The 14,635-nt window shown below is 49.2% G+C and overlaps 6 protein-coding genes across 6 annotated transcripts; 1 reads left to right on the top strand and 5 right to left on the bottom strand.

The window, feature by feature from the left end:
* Window positions 1-1,645, bottom strand: B0J16DRAFT_335187 (uncharacterized protein). Its single transcript, XM_046127041.1, has 3 exons — window positions 1,350-1,645; window positions 887-1,267; window positions 1-735 (listed from the first exon to the last, which is right to left on the bottom strand). Exons 1-3 carry the CDS (start codon window positions 1,401-1,403, stop codon window positions 256-258), a joined length of 915 nt encoding a protein of 304 aa, XP_045987317.1. The 5' UTR covers window positions 1,404-1,645; the 3' UTR covers window positions 1-255.
* Window positions 1,646-4,577: 2,932 nt separating this feature from the next.
* On the top strand, window positions 4,578-7,720 carry B0J16DRAFT_77185 (uncharacterized protein). The gene is made up of 3 exons (XM_046134462.1): window positions 4,578-6,862; window positions 6,917-7,344; window positions 7,395-7,720. Exons 1-3 carry the CDS (start codon window positions 4,962-4,964, stop codon window positions 7,634-7,636), a joined length of 2,571 nt encoding a protein of 856 aa, XP_045987316.1. The 5' UTR covers window positions 4,578-4,961; the 3' UTR covers window positions 7,637-7,720.
* B0J16DRAFT_77166 (uncharacterized protein) lies at window positions 7,703-8,245 on the bottom strand. Its single transcript, XM_046134461.1, has one exon. It carries the CDS (start codon window positions 8,089-8,091, stop codon window positions 7,804-7,806), a length of 288 nt encoding a protein of 95 aa, XP_045987315.1. The 5' UTR covers window positions 8,092-8,245; the 3' UTR covers window positions 7,703-7,803.
* A 154-nt stretch (window positions 8,246-8,399) lies between these two features.
* On the bottom strand, window positions 8,400-10,286 carry B0J16DRAFT_354258 (MBOAT, membrane-bound O-acyltransferase family-domain-containing protein; the record flags this gene model as incomplete). The annotated part of the gene is made up of 5 exons (XM_046129361.1): window positions 8,400-8,869; window positions 8,915-9,933; window positions 9,992-10,091; window positions 10,156-10,200; window positions 10,265-10,286. The coding sequence occupies 5 exons, from the start codon at window positions 10,284-10,286 to the stop codon at window positions 8,400-8,402; spliced, it is 1,656 nt and encodes a 551-aa protein (XP_045987314.1).
* Window positions 10,287-10,704: 418 nt separating this feature from the next.
* On the bottom strand, window positions 10,705-12,737 carry B0J16DRAFT_77164 (uncharacterized protein). Its single transcript, XM_046134460.1, has 4 exons — window positions 12,189-12,737; window positions 12,039-12,129; window positions 11,608-11,988; window positions 10,705-11,559 (listed from the first exon to the last, which is right to left on the bottom strand). The coding sequence occupies exons 1-4, from the start codon at window positions 12,450-12,452 to the stop codon at window positions 11,123-11,125; spliced, it is 1,173 nt and encodes a 390-aa protein (XP_045987313.1). The 5' UTR covers window positions 12,453-12,737; the 3' UTR covers window positions 10,705-11,122.
* Window positions 12,711-14,571, bottom strand: B0J16DRAFT_77365 (uncharacterized protein). Its single transcript, XM_046134464.1, has 5 exons — window positions 14,441-14,571; window positions 14,197-14,384; window positions 13,987-14,144; window positions 12,839-13,931; window positions 12,711-12,785 (listed from the first exon to the last, which is right to left on the bottom strand). Exons 3-4 carry the CDS (start codon window positions 14,107-14,109, stop codon window positions 13,023-13,025), a joined length of 1,032 nt encoding a protein of 343 aa, XP_045987312.1. The 5' UTR covers window positions 14,110-14,144; window positions 14,197-14,384; window positions 14,441-14,571; the 3' UTR covers window positions 12,711-12,785; window positions 12,839-13,022.
* Between the last annotated feature and the right edge of the window lie 64 nt (window positions 14,572-14,635).

The raw sequence follows: 14,635 nt of genomic DNA, 5'->3' as shown, positions 1-14,635 counted from the left end.
TTTGGTTCGGTCACCTGTTGAATTAGATGATCTCAATCACGTCAATATTTGTTAAACATGGGATTTTGGCATCTCTAGAAGCTCCATCCACGCACAGACGTGAGGTAGAGCCACCTTGATCTCCGAAGCAATTTACCAAACTGTAGGACAGGGCCAAGATGTGGTCTGTGAGAGACTTGTTTCATTTTTTCATGCGATATATCACAAAGTCTCCACGTGCGATAATACATGAATTAACCAAGTAAATAAACGATCTTAGAACTTGGCCAGAGCCATGGATGTCTCGGTCAACGAGTACAAGTTCTGCCACCAAGCAATCAAACCGCCTACAAGGAGCACGTAATAAACTCCGGTCCAGATCTTTCTAGACGAGGCTACCTTGGGATCGCCCTCTGGTAGCCAGTAAGGGTCAAGCTGGCCCCAAAGGCGTGGAAGGCCCATGCAATTGCAGAAAGTGTGTACGAGCACAACAGCCAGCAAGCTACCAGTGCGCAAGAACAAGAAGGTGGCGTATGCGCCAAACAGAGAAGTATACGAAAGCTGTAGAAGAGACCGCGCGATAGCGACGGGTAGAGGAGTCCGAGGATGAGTGATGCGGAACTCGTAGAAGTGATGAAGATGAGCCAGACCAAAAATTAGTGGCGACATGAAAATAGTGCCAGTAAGGCTGGCTCCAGAACGCAGCAGCAGAGGAACACCAGCGGAGCGGAAAAGGCATTCCTCAGTGATGGGACCCTTATGAAATCGTTAATATCAATACAAATACATGGTTTGACAAGCGGTGTGAGAAGGAGGCTCTGTGGGGATCAATAGACAAGGGGATTGACAGGGAAAATAATGAAAGGAATCTCTATAGCGAGATCAAACTGTTTCAAAGTGCACGTACCGCTACCATGTTTCTCCAGGTGGGCCAGTCAGTCCAAAGATCTCTCAAGGGCTCGAGACGAATCCATTGATGTGCTGTTCCGTCGATGATGAGAGACTCATACAGGGGACCTGCGAACAGCAAGGCCGTGAGCCACAGAGCACGAGCCGCATCGACAAACCCTGGAGGCCAATAGCCCATGAAATGCAATGGCTCGTGAACGGCTATAGCGCCATGGGACGAGAGCAGATACAGCGTCATGAGAGAGCAAAGAGCCGTCGAGAGCGACACGACGAAGATGCGTGCGCGAATAGCCTCTGGAGCATCTCTAGACCGTGTAGGCGAAGGCCGGGTTGCTGCTGAGAAGTAGAGAGGGATTACATAGATGAGACAGTAGACAACCTTGAGTAAGAGTTAGCATGTCGAGCTCTATAGGACTCAACTGAGTGAGTGAGTGATGGGCCATCTGGCATGAGAGGCTTACCAGCAAGGCTACAGCCTGAGGAGGTGCAAATCCGTCTAAACTCAGAATAGACATCGTAACGCTCCAGAATTATAGAAATAGACTCAGTTTTGAAGTGTTGCTGATGGATCTGGACCGGCTTATAGGAAGAGGATGTGTGAGAAATTGAGTGCAGAGAGAGGTTGAGGGGTGAAAAGGACAGTTCAATGGGGCAAAAACGTCAAATCAAGTTGGCATCACGAGTCGAGTCTTTTGTCAAAGAAAACGGAGGGCATCAAAACGAACTTAACCAAAGGAATCGATTCTCAAGGAGCAGAGACCATCATCGCTAGGAATAGAAAGGCCCATTTTGCTCCCTATTGTTCTCAAGATCTATTGTTCACTATCGTAGGCTTTTTGCTTATCCAATCAATCTCACCTAAACCCCAAAGGATGCGGTACTTTAGTACCTAGCCATTCAAACTGGCTACTGTAACGTATCTAGAGACCAACAAGAAAGGTTATGCAAGGCTTTTGGTGGAAGCTAATGAAGAATAGCAATGACACTTCTCATCCACATGGCATCGCGCGTCTTCATTTTACTCTGCATATCGCTTCATGGGGTTGTATGCACTATTGTATGCGGTGTACAAGAGTTATTGAACGAAGCGAAATGATGTGGAGATGGTATAAAACGTCTCACAAATAAAGACCGAAACACGAATGCAGCAGTGACATCAGTCCAATCATCTGGAAGGAATAATGTTTGTGGAAGAGGGAGAGACAAGAAGAAAAAAGTCAAAATGCCTATCGACACTCGTGCATGACTAGGGGATATCCTATTCTTGCCTACAAGCATACATGCATACATATGTCGGCTGTGCTCAGCCGTAATGTTTCCCTTGGCTAGGGCAAGGTCATGAATCAAGAGGAGGATCCCAGTGAACAACGGTACCTGCATTAGTTAGGTTTTCGGTGCTAAAGGAAGAAGAGTTCCGCCAGGTAAGAGGCGGTGATGGATGGGTTAGGGCCCCTAAAGACGACATGATCGGCTTGAAAGAGGCCGCGAAGATCAGAGCTAACGTATCTAGCCGAACGGAGCGGTAGCTGTGACAAGATTTCTTGAAGATTGAAACCATCAAGTGTCCGTATCGATGATGAAGTTGTGCCTCTGCAGTTGTTGTAGTGCAAATATCCAATACTCCATTTGAATATCTCCAAGACGGCCTAAAACTTCTGGAGCCAGTAACCACTCACCCCCTGTCCCAGATTACGCAGATCGACGGTCTACATACGCAAGACTCACAGGATGGCGTGAGACAAAGAGTACTAACGCGCCTCACGCCAGCAGGATACGCGAGCTCGACACGTTGCAGAGAGAAATGTTAAATTGCGCGCGGCAAAGCTACCAGCGGCTTGAAAGCTTAAAGATTATATGTCTGGTTGTGTTGCCGGATGCCATTGAAGAATGGCTGTCGATGCCCCTAAATCAGAGTCAGTGAAGGCGTTTGAAGGACCCAAAGGCGGCCGAGTGGAGAGGATTTGCATGTTTTGATCTTTCTGCAGGTCTTGGTTTCGAGAAGCGCTGTTTCTCGACAAGTGGAGGAACGGATTCTCAGGTACGGATACATGTACATGTATCAGCTCCAGATTTGATAAGCGAGAGATGTACTTTGCCAGCACAGAGAATTCAGCACTTTAGATCAAACAAGCGCCTGGAAGAAGCATCATAGACGGCCAATTAGGAGGCCATCTGGACAGTACGTGGATGACTGCCGTTCATCAGACCGAACGATCAGATATTCCAGAATTTTATCGACGCTTGTATGTATGTGCATATGTTGAAACCCAAGCATGTCTTGGTCGCTCTCACGAAAATCTTCAGGTAGTATTGTGCACATTCGGCAACGAAGAAGCACCCATTGATGATCTGCCACTTGGCAAAGGTGATCCCCAGTAATTTCTCCAGGCCTTGTCTCCTCAATGTATCCATCCAAACTCATGTCTCTATGTATGTACTGTATTCCACAAGATTGAAGGAATTGGCATCTTGCGACAGTACAAACAGGGTTATTGGACAGCACACAGCCACACTCGAAGACGAACTTGTGCCCTAGCGCCGGTAGCTCAGCCGGTTCAGACAGATCCGATCCGCAACGACGCAACCCCAAGTTTAGTTGTTCAAAGTTGGTGGTGTCTTGAAGAACAAATCAGAGTTCACAGCGAGATATAGCAGGAGATCCTAAGATTCCCTCTCCTGAACTCAACATATTGATTCGTTTTGCTTTGATCTCACTCGACTGAGCACCAGAAACCTTGATCGTAGCCAATCTTGGTTCACCAGAGTTGCGGTGTCTTGTTCTGCCCTGTTCTGTCAGAGCTCCCCTATCTCCCTCAGGTCGCCCAGTTGATAGTTAGCTCCGTCTCGTTCAACAAGACCAGGCCAGGCCCCCTGTCGCTCCAACGGTCCCATATGCGCGCCGAGCCTGCAGGGGGAGCCCCTGTCGCAGCAAGGTAATATCCCAGGGCCGCTAGCTACAGACTTGTTACAATGGCGCTTCCAACCACTGGTTCACGTCTGCTTGCCCAATCCACGTCACTGGTCCAATTATAACAGTCCAGTCCATTTCAGTCCGGTGTCTTGTCCTGACTTGTACTGTCCCTAATGGGTGTCTCGTCCAGGCCTGCCCGACGGGAGAGATTCTGTAAGGGGAGGCTTATTCTGGGAGCTCGGATCGTTCCATACCCTCGCTGTTCGTCTGGTCCGGGCCTAGGATATTTAGTGAATATTACCGCAAAGACGGTACCTTGTAAGCAAGCAAGAAGCTGGTTTGAAGATACCCACATAATATTGCCCGTCCATTACAGCTTGCTCAGACCTCTACCCAGGCAGGTGCAGGTCTCTCTGGGCTGGGCTGGGCCTGCCCCGGGTCGCATGGGGAGGGTCGCTGTTGCTCTTTTAGCTAAGTTACCTTGCCTACCCGCCCGTCGCTTCCTTCCCCATGATCCCAACTCTTGTCTTTCTTTCTCACGTTTCGTCCTTTTCCATCCAACCAACCTACATACACTCTCTCTAATCGGCCGCTGGCCAGTCACTCATTCAGTATATTGATATTCAACACACTCTTTGGTACCACTATTTACCTAATTAATTAGCCTAATTGTTGCTTCTTCGTCTTTTTCTTTCTCTAGATCTATCTTCCATTTTTGGTAATCGATCTAATTGCTCAATCCTCTCGATCGAGTCGTTTTTTTTTTTTTTTCCCACTCCCACAGTCGGCCGAAACGCGAACGATCCACCTCACGACTCTCCATCGACAGATACCCCAGCTTGTCTCGTATTAGGTTGCCTGGTATTTGCTTGATTTTGTCGTTTTTGGAACAATTGGTGCTTCATTCATGCCATTGCGCTGCTGTGGCCTTTAATTCTTTTATACCGTCCCGTCTGATTTCCGGCCGTGGCCTCCGAGTTCCTGACCCACCTCCGGCGCCGACCGAATTCAACATACTATACAGACAGCCGACGATATTTACGATTTCGATTTTAAAGTTAATTGTCTTGTCAATTGAGGGCAAGAATTTCTGGGAGTCATTGCTGGGTTTCTCATGTCCTGCAAAGCAAAGTCGTTGTTATTGTCGCCTCGTGCGTAGAGCATGTCGGTCTCACCGTCTGGCTCTCCGCCTCGTCGGGCATTGCATGAGCGCAGTAATTCACAAAACAATTCACAGAACAATCGTCTCGGGATCCGCCTTGTCCCTTACAGTCCGCCACGGGTTGCCTCAGATGGCACTGTCACATCGTCTAAGACCATCACTCAGGCTGATGCGAATACTGAGACCGATACGGAACTTGATCAGAGTCAGGCATGCTCCCCGTCGCATTCCTTCAGTCCTCAGCTTGAAACACCATCACCATCCCTGCAAAGGGCCCGGGCTAGAACGACTGTGGTATCTCCGTCACCATTGAAGGGCCCAACTCGATATCCGTCATCCGATTTTGATCCCAGCCAATCTTCCTGGACACCCCATTATGATACCGATGCTGATGATCAAGCCTCTTATGCTTCACGCCCACCTTCTCGCGGACCTTCAGCTTCACCAAGACCCGCCTCTCGCAAAAAGGTCATCAAAGTCAACCCTGACAAAACCTTCTCTGTACAATATCACAATGCTTCAATGTCTTCAAGAGTCGAGTCTCTCTGGTCTCTTCCTCCATCTTTCACCACTGGCAACACTTCGTATGGCCGAGAATCCATAGGCACGCAGGGCACGATAGGCGAGGATCGTCAAAGCCGACCAGCTTCACCTTTGACTCCGCTTGCTGAACGTGAACCAAGTTCTCCAGTTATTTCGTCTAGGACCCAAGACCCATCAACCCCGGACACCTCCTCGCCCTGGAACTACCGGTTATTCGGAGGCCTGCGTAAAGTACCCAAAACTCCCGACGTGAAGCAAAAGCAACCGCAAACTCAAGATGCTCCACCAGAGTTGCCTCTCCCTACACTACCCGAGGTTGACCTTCCTGTTCCTGAAGCAGGCCCCTCTTCTAAGTGGCTTAATGAGAAGACATCATTTCATTCTTCATCGTCCGATCAAACAAGAACCACTGTCTCCGAAAGAACCAACATCAAAACATATGGACAAAGCTCCCCAGTCAACGTTGCCGATTTGCGTAGCCTGCCACCATCGTCGATACATTCCAACATCGAACTTATTGGCGATCCGTCTTCAGCAGAAGCCTCCTTATATGCCAGCACTCGACCACCAACGGAAGACAGCAACGTCAACTTCGTCACCCATGGTAGCCACTCGGCCTCCTCATCTATCGTGGCTGTCAGACATCGTGTACAGCCCGAATTCTCACAAGAGAGCTTAGTTGTCGCCCCTTTACAGCCACGGAAAAGAAGGTCTTCCGATACCTTTGCCCTCGCCAGATGCCGATCTCGTGACACCATTCGATCTCGATCCGCATCAATAACCTCACTGTCGACCATCTTCACCCAGGAGGCCACTCGTGCACTTTTTGTTGGACCACCGACAGTACTCCAGCACGCTGGTCCATCGTGGCACGATCTCCAGAACCGACCTCAATCACGCCCTCATCAATGGAGCGGTCAATTATCAACAGTCATGTCAGAAAGCGAGGGTGGTAGCAGTGAGCCTGCGTCTCGTGCTCTTTCGCTTTCTTCTGTTCCCCGCCGGCGTGGTAGTGACCACAGCAAGCATGTTCTGAGCATGACTTCCTCACTTTTCGGCCTTGAAGAGCACATCGAAAGCCCTTCTCCCTCCAGAGGCAATACCCCTTCCCATTCGAGGAACAACTCTCTGGAACCCCCTTCTGCAACCTACGCCCGAAACTCCGCCCGTGATCCCGCGACCGGCACAATCCGGTTGGTTCGCGATCATGATGAAGATGGCGATGGCCTTGCTGATTTGGAAGTACTCCATCACCGCTCTTCGCGAACCCGATTGGGAAGGTTTTTGTCAAGTCATGCCTCCGACCGCAGCCTACGATCAACTGCCAGTTTCAACGCTGCTGTTCCTGCTTGGGCCAAGTAAGTACCTGACTTGATGGCATGGAAGTATTATAACTGACTTACTGGTTGTAGGGTTTACTATGGCAGTGGCGAGCGCAAATGGCTGGCCGCCCAGCCTTCCATGGAGTCCATGTATGACTCTGACTTCAATGACAGCGAGCTTCACGAGCCTCAACTTAGCCGATCGCCTAGCCAGGATGCCAATGCCACCAACATTCGTAATCCCAGACGCCGACCTCGCGACCTGTTTCCCCGGCAACATTCAGCTACGGGCTCCATGGGTATCAGCGCTGCGCCAGCTCACCCTGTGATGGCGGTTGTTCGTAATATCAAGAAGCAAACTTCCAGCATCTGGTCGCCTCACTTGGCACGGGATCGACGACCTGCTCAGATTAGTATCTGGCAGCCTCCGGCTTCAGAATGGGAATCTAGGAGTGAACTAACTGGGCGACGTAATGCTCAGGTCACCATGTTTGTCGTGGGGTTTGTTTTCCCATTGGGTAAGTCCGCAATATCCCTTTATAGAGATCAAGCCCTAATGTATTTCTAGCCTGGATGTTGGCCGCATTCATTCCTATCAAGGCGGCTTCTACTGAGATCGATGATATTGAGCGCAACAACAGTACGTCAAAGCTAGACGGAACCCAAGTGAACGGCAGAGAGGATGCTGTTTTTACGAGTGCAATCTGGTGGAGGAAGGTTAACCGAGGCATGTCTATCATCGGTTTGCTCATCCTTGGCGCCATCATTGCGCTCATCGTGATAGGCGTTAAACAACGCTGGGGACAATGATACCATTTACAAAGAAGATATCCCGTTTTGATGACCTGGATCACAAGGACGGTCTTAATCCCGAAACCTCCCACGGAGACTCATGGCATCTCAACAATTGACGACGAATCACGATTTGTTTCTGTTTTTGCTCGAACCATTTTAGCCCTTTTCAAGACTCACGATATTTATGCAATTCCAAAATTTTCAACGACCAACGATTTTCGTTCTGAGCATACCATTTTACGAGACACGATATTTGCCTTTTCCTTTCCTGTCTCAGCGTTCTGGAGCAGCATGATTTCTTGACTTTCAAGACTTCTCCTCGCTCCTTTTTCACATAGTCTCCTGGTGTTTACCCATTTATGACGGGGTATGCAATCACTGAGACATTTCTTTTCTGTTGCATATGTACATGTACAACTAAGTGGTTGGATTAACAGCGATATTAAGACGAGACGAAAGGCAGTCAGCATAGACACTCATTTCACGATACCATACATTGTAATTAATAGAGTCTGAAGCAGGCTCTACCAAGAAGCACACACAATACATACACCATATAGATAAATCTAATGATTTCTAATTATCACTCATTTAGGCAGCGATATATTCCCCATAAATTCGCCAATGCTTCCGTTGTCAATCACACCTATCTCAACACCTGAAACAACGACACCTATCCTCACTTTCAACGCTGGACGTGCTTGTTAACGATGTCAAATAACAAACATCCTATCTCACTAATGGCAGGCCCATAGCATCCAAATGCTTGGGGCTCTTCTCAGCCCGACTTAATATGTGCATGTGGTGCTTCACCATTGGCCTTGGCCTTTCTTTGTCTCATCTCCATTTCTGCCCTGATCTCCTTCATGGCCTCATTAACATCATCCTCAGGATCCTTGGAAATTCCCAGAATGGGATCCTTGCCTGTCAGGCTGTCCGTAGAGATTGAGCGCACGAGCTTGGCACTAGCACGGCCCTGACGCTTCTCAAGCTGCGATTTCAGGAAGGCTTTAGTCGGAGGAGCATAGAAGAAGACAAGGGAAGCAACGGTCCAGACGACTGCATAAAAGTAGACGCGGGACCAGGCAAGTAGCGAACCCTGGAATGTGAGAACCAGGAATGGGGCTGTTGCGAATGTAAATGTGAGTTGCGTGACAAGGTAAGATGCGAAGTCGTAGTATTTCTTCTTAGGCGAAGGATTTCCAGAGATAGGATCGAGGAAGAAAGGACGAACATGACGACGAAAGTCTGTGACTATTAGTATCAGTTCTGTAGAGAATCAAAGTGACTTACGCTTTGCAGAGTCCTGGATCAAGCTCGCGAGAACAAAGCTGAGATAGTATCCAGGGTAGAATCCATGCCATAGAGCACTGGTGCCAAAAGTCATTAGACTAGCGCGGAAACCAGGCTTCTTACCCCTAGGCGTAACCCGCAGATAAACATAATTCCTCAGCCAGTTGCTGGTGTTGATGTTCCATCCTCCAAGGTACCCGCGTGGGTTCTGTGCGGTCTCGACAGCCCACGGGTCAATATTCTGCAGCCGGTTCCAGAAGACCTTGCCTGTAACAGGGTCCACGCCGTTGTAGCCCATCCCCGCAAGGATACAGGAGCCCTCAGTAAGGTACCAAACGCCATAGTACTTGAGTCGTGCAGTAAAGCTGACCATGTGCATGATCCAGACACGGCGGATAAAACCATAGTTCATGTAGCTATCGGTGGTGAGCAAGGTGGGATAGTATGAACCACCCAGGCCCATGAACATGGCGATGAGGAAGACACCGCTCGCGGCTTTCCAAGCTGCGGGACCACCACTTCGAGGGATCTTTCGCTTCTTTCGGACGGGAGGCTTCTTTGAGGGGTCAACATTCGGTGCGTCGAACAGGCTCGTGTCAAGCCATTTGCGATAGTCCACGAAATCGAATGATGGGCCAGCGAATAGTGCAGGAAAGAACAGGACCCAGCCAGCATAGTCTAACACAGGAGGCAGCTCCTTGAGCATATTTCTCTTTTGGAGATCCGACAGGTGCTCCTCTGGGAGCTGCCCATCGGCGACATTCCAGCAGAATGCGCTCAGCTTCATGAGAAGCACCATCTGAGCACCCGTAACATCGGCGCTCGACGGATCGTTGACGGTTTGACGGGCGATGTGACTGATAGACATATGCCCCATTACGAAGGCGAATCCTATCCATGGCATATAGGGGCTCGTTCGAAGGTATTTGGCGATGCAGTAAGTGCCGCCTGCGCTGATCATGAGGGTTCGGGCGCCATCCCAAAGGTCAAACAGGCCGACGAGGTAGAAGAGGGACACACTTGGTCGGACATGTTAGCAGGGTCAACAATTGAATTGATAGTAAGCTGCCGTCGTACCCAATACTGAAGAGGTTCTTGAGTTCTGGTCTTGAATCGGGAATTCTTTTGAGGAGAGCCGCGAGAGGAAAGGATATCAAGAACGATGTAACGAGTTTGACTAGACGCGGTGTTAGCGCTACTACGAGCTCTGGGAGCTCTGGGAGCTTTCATCGCGGACTCACGGTCATCTGGGGCGGCACCAACGGTACTTGCTACGGCCACAAAAGCTGCACGGGTATACAAGTCAGAAAACAAGAAGTGTTACACCATGGATGAAGCTTGAAAACTCACGCCTGTGAAGGAAGTACAGCATCCTGCTAGCGATCAAATGCTATACACCATACAAGAAGGGAGCAAACTAGACAATGATTGATCCAAGAAGATACCGGGAAGAGGAGAAGTATTATAGGAATTGAGGGTTGTGCGTGGTCTGTAGTGGTTTTCCCCCGCTATATCATGGCGTGAGACACACAGAGAGCTAATGTAGCTGGCTCAGAAGATCAAAGGAGTCAGAGACGTCATTTCATTCCCATGTTAAAAAAGATCCCCAACATTTTGGAGAAGAAGCAAAAAAAGCTTGGACATGAAAGTGACGTCCTCAGCTGCGCTGCCCCACGTGGGTCCATTATCGGATTGGCACGTGTCGATCTTCGAACAGACATACTATCTAGGTAGGTAGGTGATCATGAGGATCTTACTTGTTAAGCTCTGTATACCGTTGATAAGAATGCGTATTTTCCATATCCTCAACAAAAAGCGATCTATATATATTTTTTAACATTTTAACCACCGTTGAAATCATCCATCTGTCATCTTTGAACACAATTCAGTTGAACCACCAGAAGCAGTGGTACCACCTTAGGACCTAAGGTGATTACTTTGGTATATAGCAGTCTAACAAATTCAGCAGACAACATTGTAAAGTACATGCGTTCAGTATGCAGACATTCATGTCCTTGACTTTTGTTGACCTATGTCTCAAGAAGCAATGCGCTTTTTCGCGCTCATTAAAAGGTTTACAAGTCCCAAATCCTTGACCTGGGCTCTACCAAATCCCTGACTCCGTGTCTGTCACAGAAGTTGTTTAACTGCACCACTGACGCCTTGCGTAGTATATCCCCTGAAATCTTGTGTCTTGTTTCATCTCATCTAAGAATTGGCATCGCGGCTGCTCTTGGCACTGGCGCTCATTGGGGGTGCCACAGTAGGTAACGAGCCTCCAGATGACATCGTCTGTCGCACACGGGACCAGGCGTAAACGAGACCACTGATGAAACCGATAAAAATGGCAGATACACTGCCGAAAGTGACCGGGGCCGAGAAGAAGACCAGGCCGCTGATTGCGATAGGAAGCTTGTTCAGGGCGCCCACCATCGAATATGTGGTCGAGGACGTAATGCGAATGCACCAGGCGGAGCAGTAAGAGATGAAGATAGCAGCGAGGCCAGAGTAAATCATGCCGATAATGATTTTGTTACGGGTATCATCAGGGAAGTTGCGAGAGAAGTTGTAGGCTGACCAGTCTTCTGTTAGGAGAGAGCAGATAACAAGAACAGGGATCGTAAGAAGATTGTTGTAGTACATGGCTACACAAGGTCAGCTTAGAAACATCACACCGCCGACGTTTTACTTACTGTCCCAATCCTTGAAGTTCATCTTCTTGATAACCTTACGCATACCGAGCACATAGGCCGCACTGCAGAACACATTCATACCCATCCAAGCGTAACCAGCGTTGAGCGTAGATACAGCAGCAGCAGAGTCTCCAGTGCCAAAGTCGCCATTGATGGCGCTCTGAATATCAGCCCAAGCGGCAACGATTGAGCTCAGAACCATAAGACCGAAAGAGAGCAAGGCCAGAGGAGTAACGCTACCACCGAACCAAAGCACCTCACCATACGCGATGACGATAATGGTCAGGTTCTTGAAAATCGTATAAACAGGAACTGAGAGGAACTGAAGCGACTTTGTGCTGGTGTAGATCATGCCGACAAGAAGAAGCGAGATAGGGAACCCTTTTTCGTATTAGTGGCTAGAGTGCAGTCCTGAATTGCAGCAAACATACATTTTCTTGCTCGGTCGGCATCGAAAGGAGCGAGAACCTTGATCAGGCCCAGCTGCTTGCATAAAGTAATTGTGCCAATACACACAATAGCCTATCAAGAACTCGACGTTAAAATCTGTACAGATAGATGGTTTGCGCCAATGACTATACCTGAACAGTCAAGTAGAAAAAGTTGAGGTTCCAGAAGCTGCCCGAAACCACGTACTTGTTCACAACGGTCATACTGATCGAGGACAAGCAGTACGCCAAGATAGACAAGGGCGGACTCTTCTCCAGCTGTTCAAGACCACCGATTGGGCTTGAGCCGTATGCCTTAGGAGGCGATGACCGAGGCTGAAAGCTGGGCTTCTCGTTCTTGTCATAATTGCCATCGCCCATACGGACGACGTAGTCCTCGTTCTTCTTATCGGTCATTGTTCGTATAAGACCGACGAAACGATCGCGGAGTCGAAACGGGGGATCAGCGCTGGGTTGCGACGGGGAGTAACGGGCCTAGTTGTCGAATTGGGTAATAGGAGTCGTTGGGTTGATGCAGCGAAGAAAGACTGCGTCAAAAATATCGCGGGTCGCAAAAAGTAGAAAAAGGAGAAAGGGACAACGCGTTGGACAAATCCGCAGTCTTTTACCCCGTTGGATACTTTTTCTCCCTTTGACTATTTAGCCAAGTACAAGCCACAAGGTCGAGGGGCACAAGGGGAAACGTGGAGCAACCAAGATATTAGGCTTAGTCATATGGACAGGGACGGTCTAGTGACGTTAGTTTGCAGCCCGTTTTTCGGTCCAGAGCCGATAGCTCATACGGCATCTTTATCCAGGGTCCAGGTTGCATCAGAAAAGCTCGTAAAGTATCTGTGTGTGTACTGTGCCTCGTAAGGATTTAGCTCCCGGCTACTCCACCCAGTACGAGCGAGCCAATATGCCAATGCGCGTGGTGCTTCAATCAGGCCAATTCATGTGCCGATACCCATGATGTTCATCTGTGCGTTACAAAGCAGCTTCGGGGGCATCTGGCATAGCTGTCTCTTCGCCAATTTCTCTGTCGTCTTCTGGTCCAGCAGGGAAATTGAGGTGTTTCCAATCTTCCAGTTCCTCAGTCACGGACCGCATGCGATCGCGAATGCTTTCAATCGCATAGCTTCCCAGCAAAAGACGAAGGGGAGGATATGAGCAGTGCCCGAGCTGCCATACGAGTTCGGCGCATTTGACTGCACTTGTAGGTCGATACTTGTCGCCGAGCCACTGGACAATCCGCCGGGCGTGTAATGCGGGCGATGTTGGATGACCGTATGTTTCGCTCGGCGGCTTCACGAGAAAATGGCCCCAGGATGTTGGAAGTGTTGAGTCTTGGATCTCGGGTTCTTCAGGCCTTACATGGCCTGGCTCGATCAGCGTAGCTTTGATATTGAAGGCATCGGTCTCGTAGAGCATGGCCTCAATCAAGCCCTCAACCGCGTACTTAGTCGCGCAGTAAGGGCCCAGGCCAGGAACACCCAACGCGCCAGAAGTCGAGCTGAAGATGAGATAACGGCCAGCATTCTGTCTCCGAAAATAGGGCAGTGTAGCGTGGATGATGTGAAGCGTCCCCATGAAGTTGGTCTCGAACTGATTGCGTATATCGTGCTCATCCTGATCCTCACAGGCGCCAATCACACCGTAGCCAGAGCAATTGACGACGATATCGATGCGGCCGAAGCGCTGGAGTGTGCGCTCGACGACTCGATTCACGGACTCGCGTGCGCGAACGTCGCACAACGCGCCGAGACAGTTCTCATGGATATTCTCCATGTCATTAAGGCTTGTCTCAAACACGCGACCAACCGACGTCACTAAATCTCCATGTGTAAGTGCGCTTTTGACAAGGCTGTGTCCCATTTGTCCTGTCCCTCCAAAGATCTGTACATCATGAGTATCTTGAAACTGGTGAGGGAACGTTGAGAAGAGATCATACCACCCAGACCAATTGCTTCACAGCAGCATTGGGCTGCGGAGGGTCACAGCTAGCAGGGAGCTGCGCTATTCGTGGTCTTGTTGACACCTCAGTGGCATCTGAGACTTCTGTTCGTGCATCCATGTTGCAGTGTGAAGCTGTATCTCAACAATTGAGCTGTATGTCTTGGCTATTGTTTCTGATCCAGGCTGATGCTAAAGGAAGGTTTATATCCCGAAGAAGACGGTCCAGCTGTTGACCATCAATGAAACACCAGGGCCTCGTTATGTTTTTAGGCGGGGTTCATGCCTGCACCGGCGGCTATAGGTACTGTACCTATTGTCGGTACCTATAGTAGTCACGTATCGGGATCGGGTGTCAGTACTAGAAAGGCGTTGGTTTTGATGACACACGTCGTGCTGACTTTGATCAGAAAATTGGTTTAAAGTGGCAGTATATAACTTGGAAACTTAACCTGAAGCCTGTGTGCATATAAGAAGGCCTATGAACTACTGAATAGCGGTCAACCTCTCTCGATCTTGCCCTGTTAGTGTGGCGTCTCCTGGTACAGGGTGTGCATCCACGTATAAGAAATGGCAAGACAGAGCATGAGTCTGTATCACTTGATCAATAAATTGCGAAATCAGTACAATAAACATGACGAGCTGGT

The sequence above is a fragment of the Fusarium flagelliforme genome (assembly GCF_020744385.1).
Source record: "Fusarium flagelliforme strain FIESC 12 MPI-CAGE-AA-0113 chromosome Unknown B0J16scaffold_2, whole genome shotgun sequence".
Taxonomy (NCBI): Eukaryota; Fungi; Ascomycota; class Sordariomycetes; order Hypocreales; family Nectriaceae; genus Fusarium; species Fusarium flagelliforme.
Note: the sequence above shows the minus strand (reverse complement) of the source record. Positions and strands in the feature narration are given on the sequence as shown.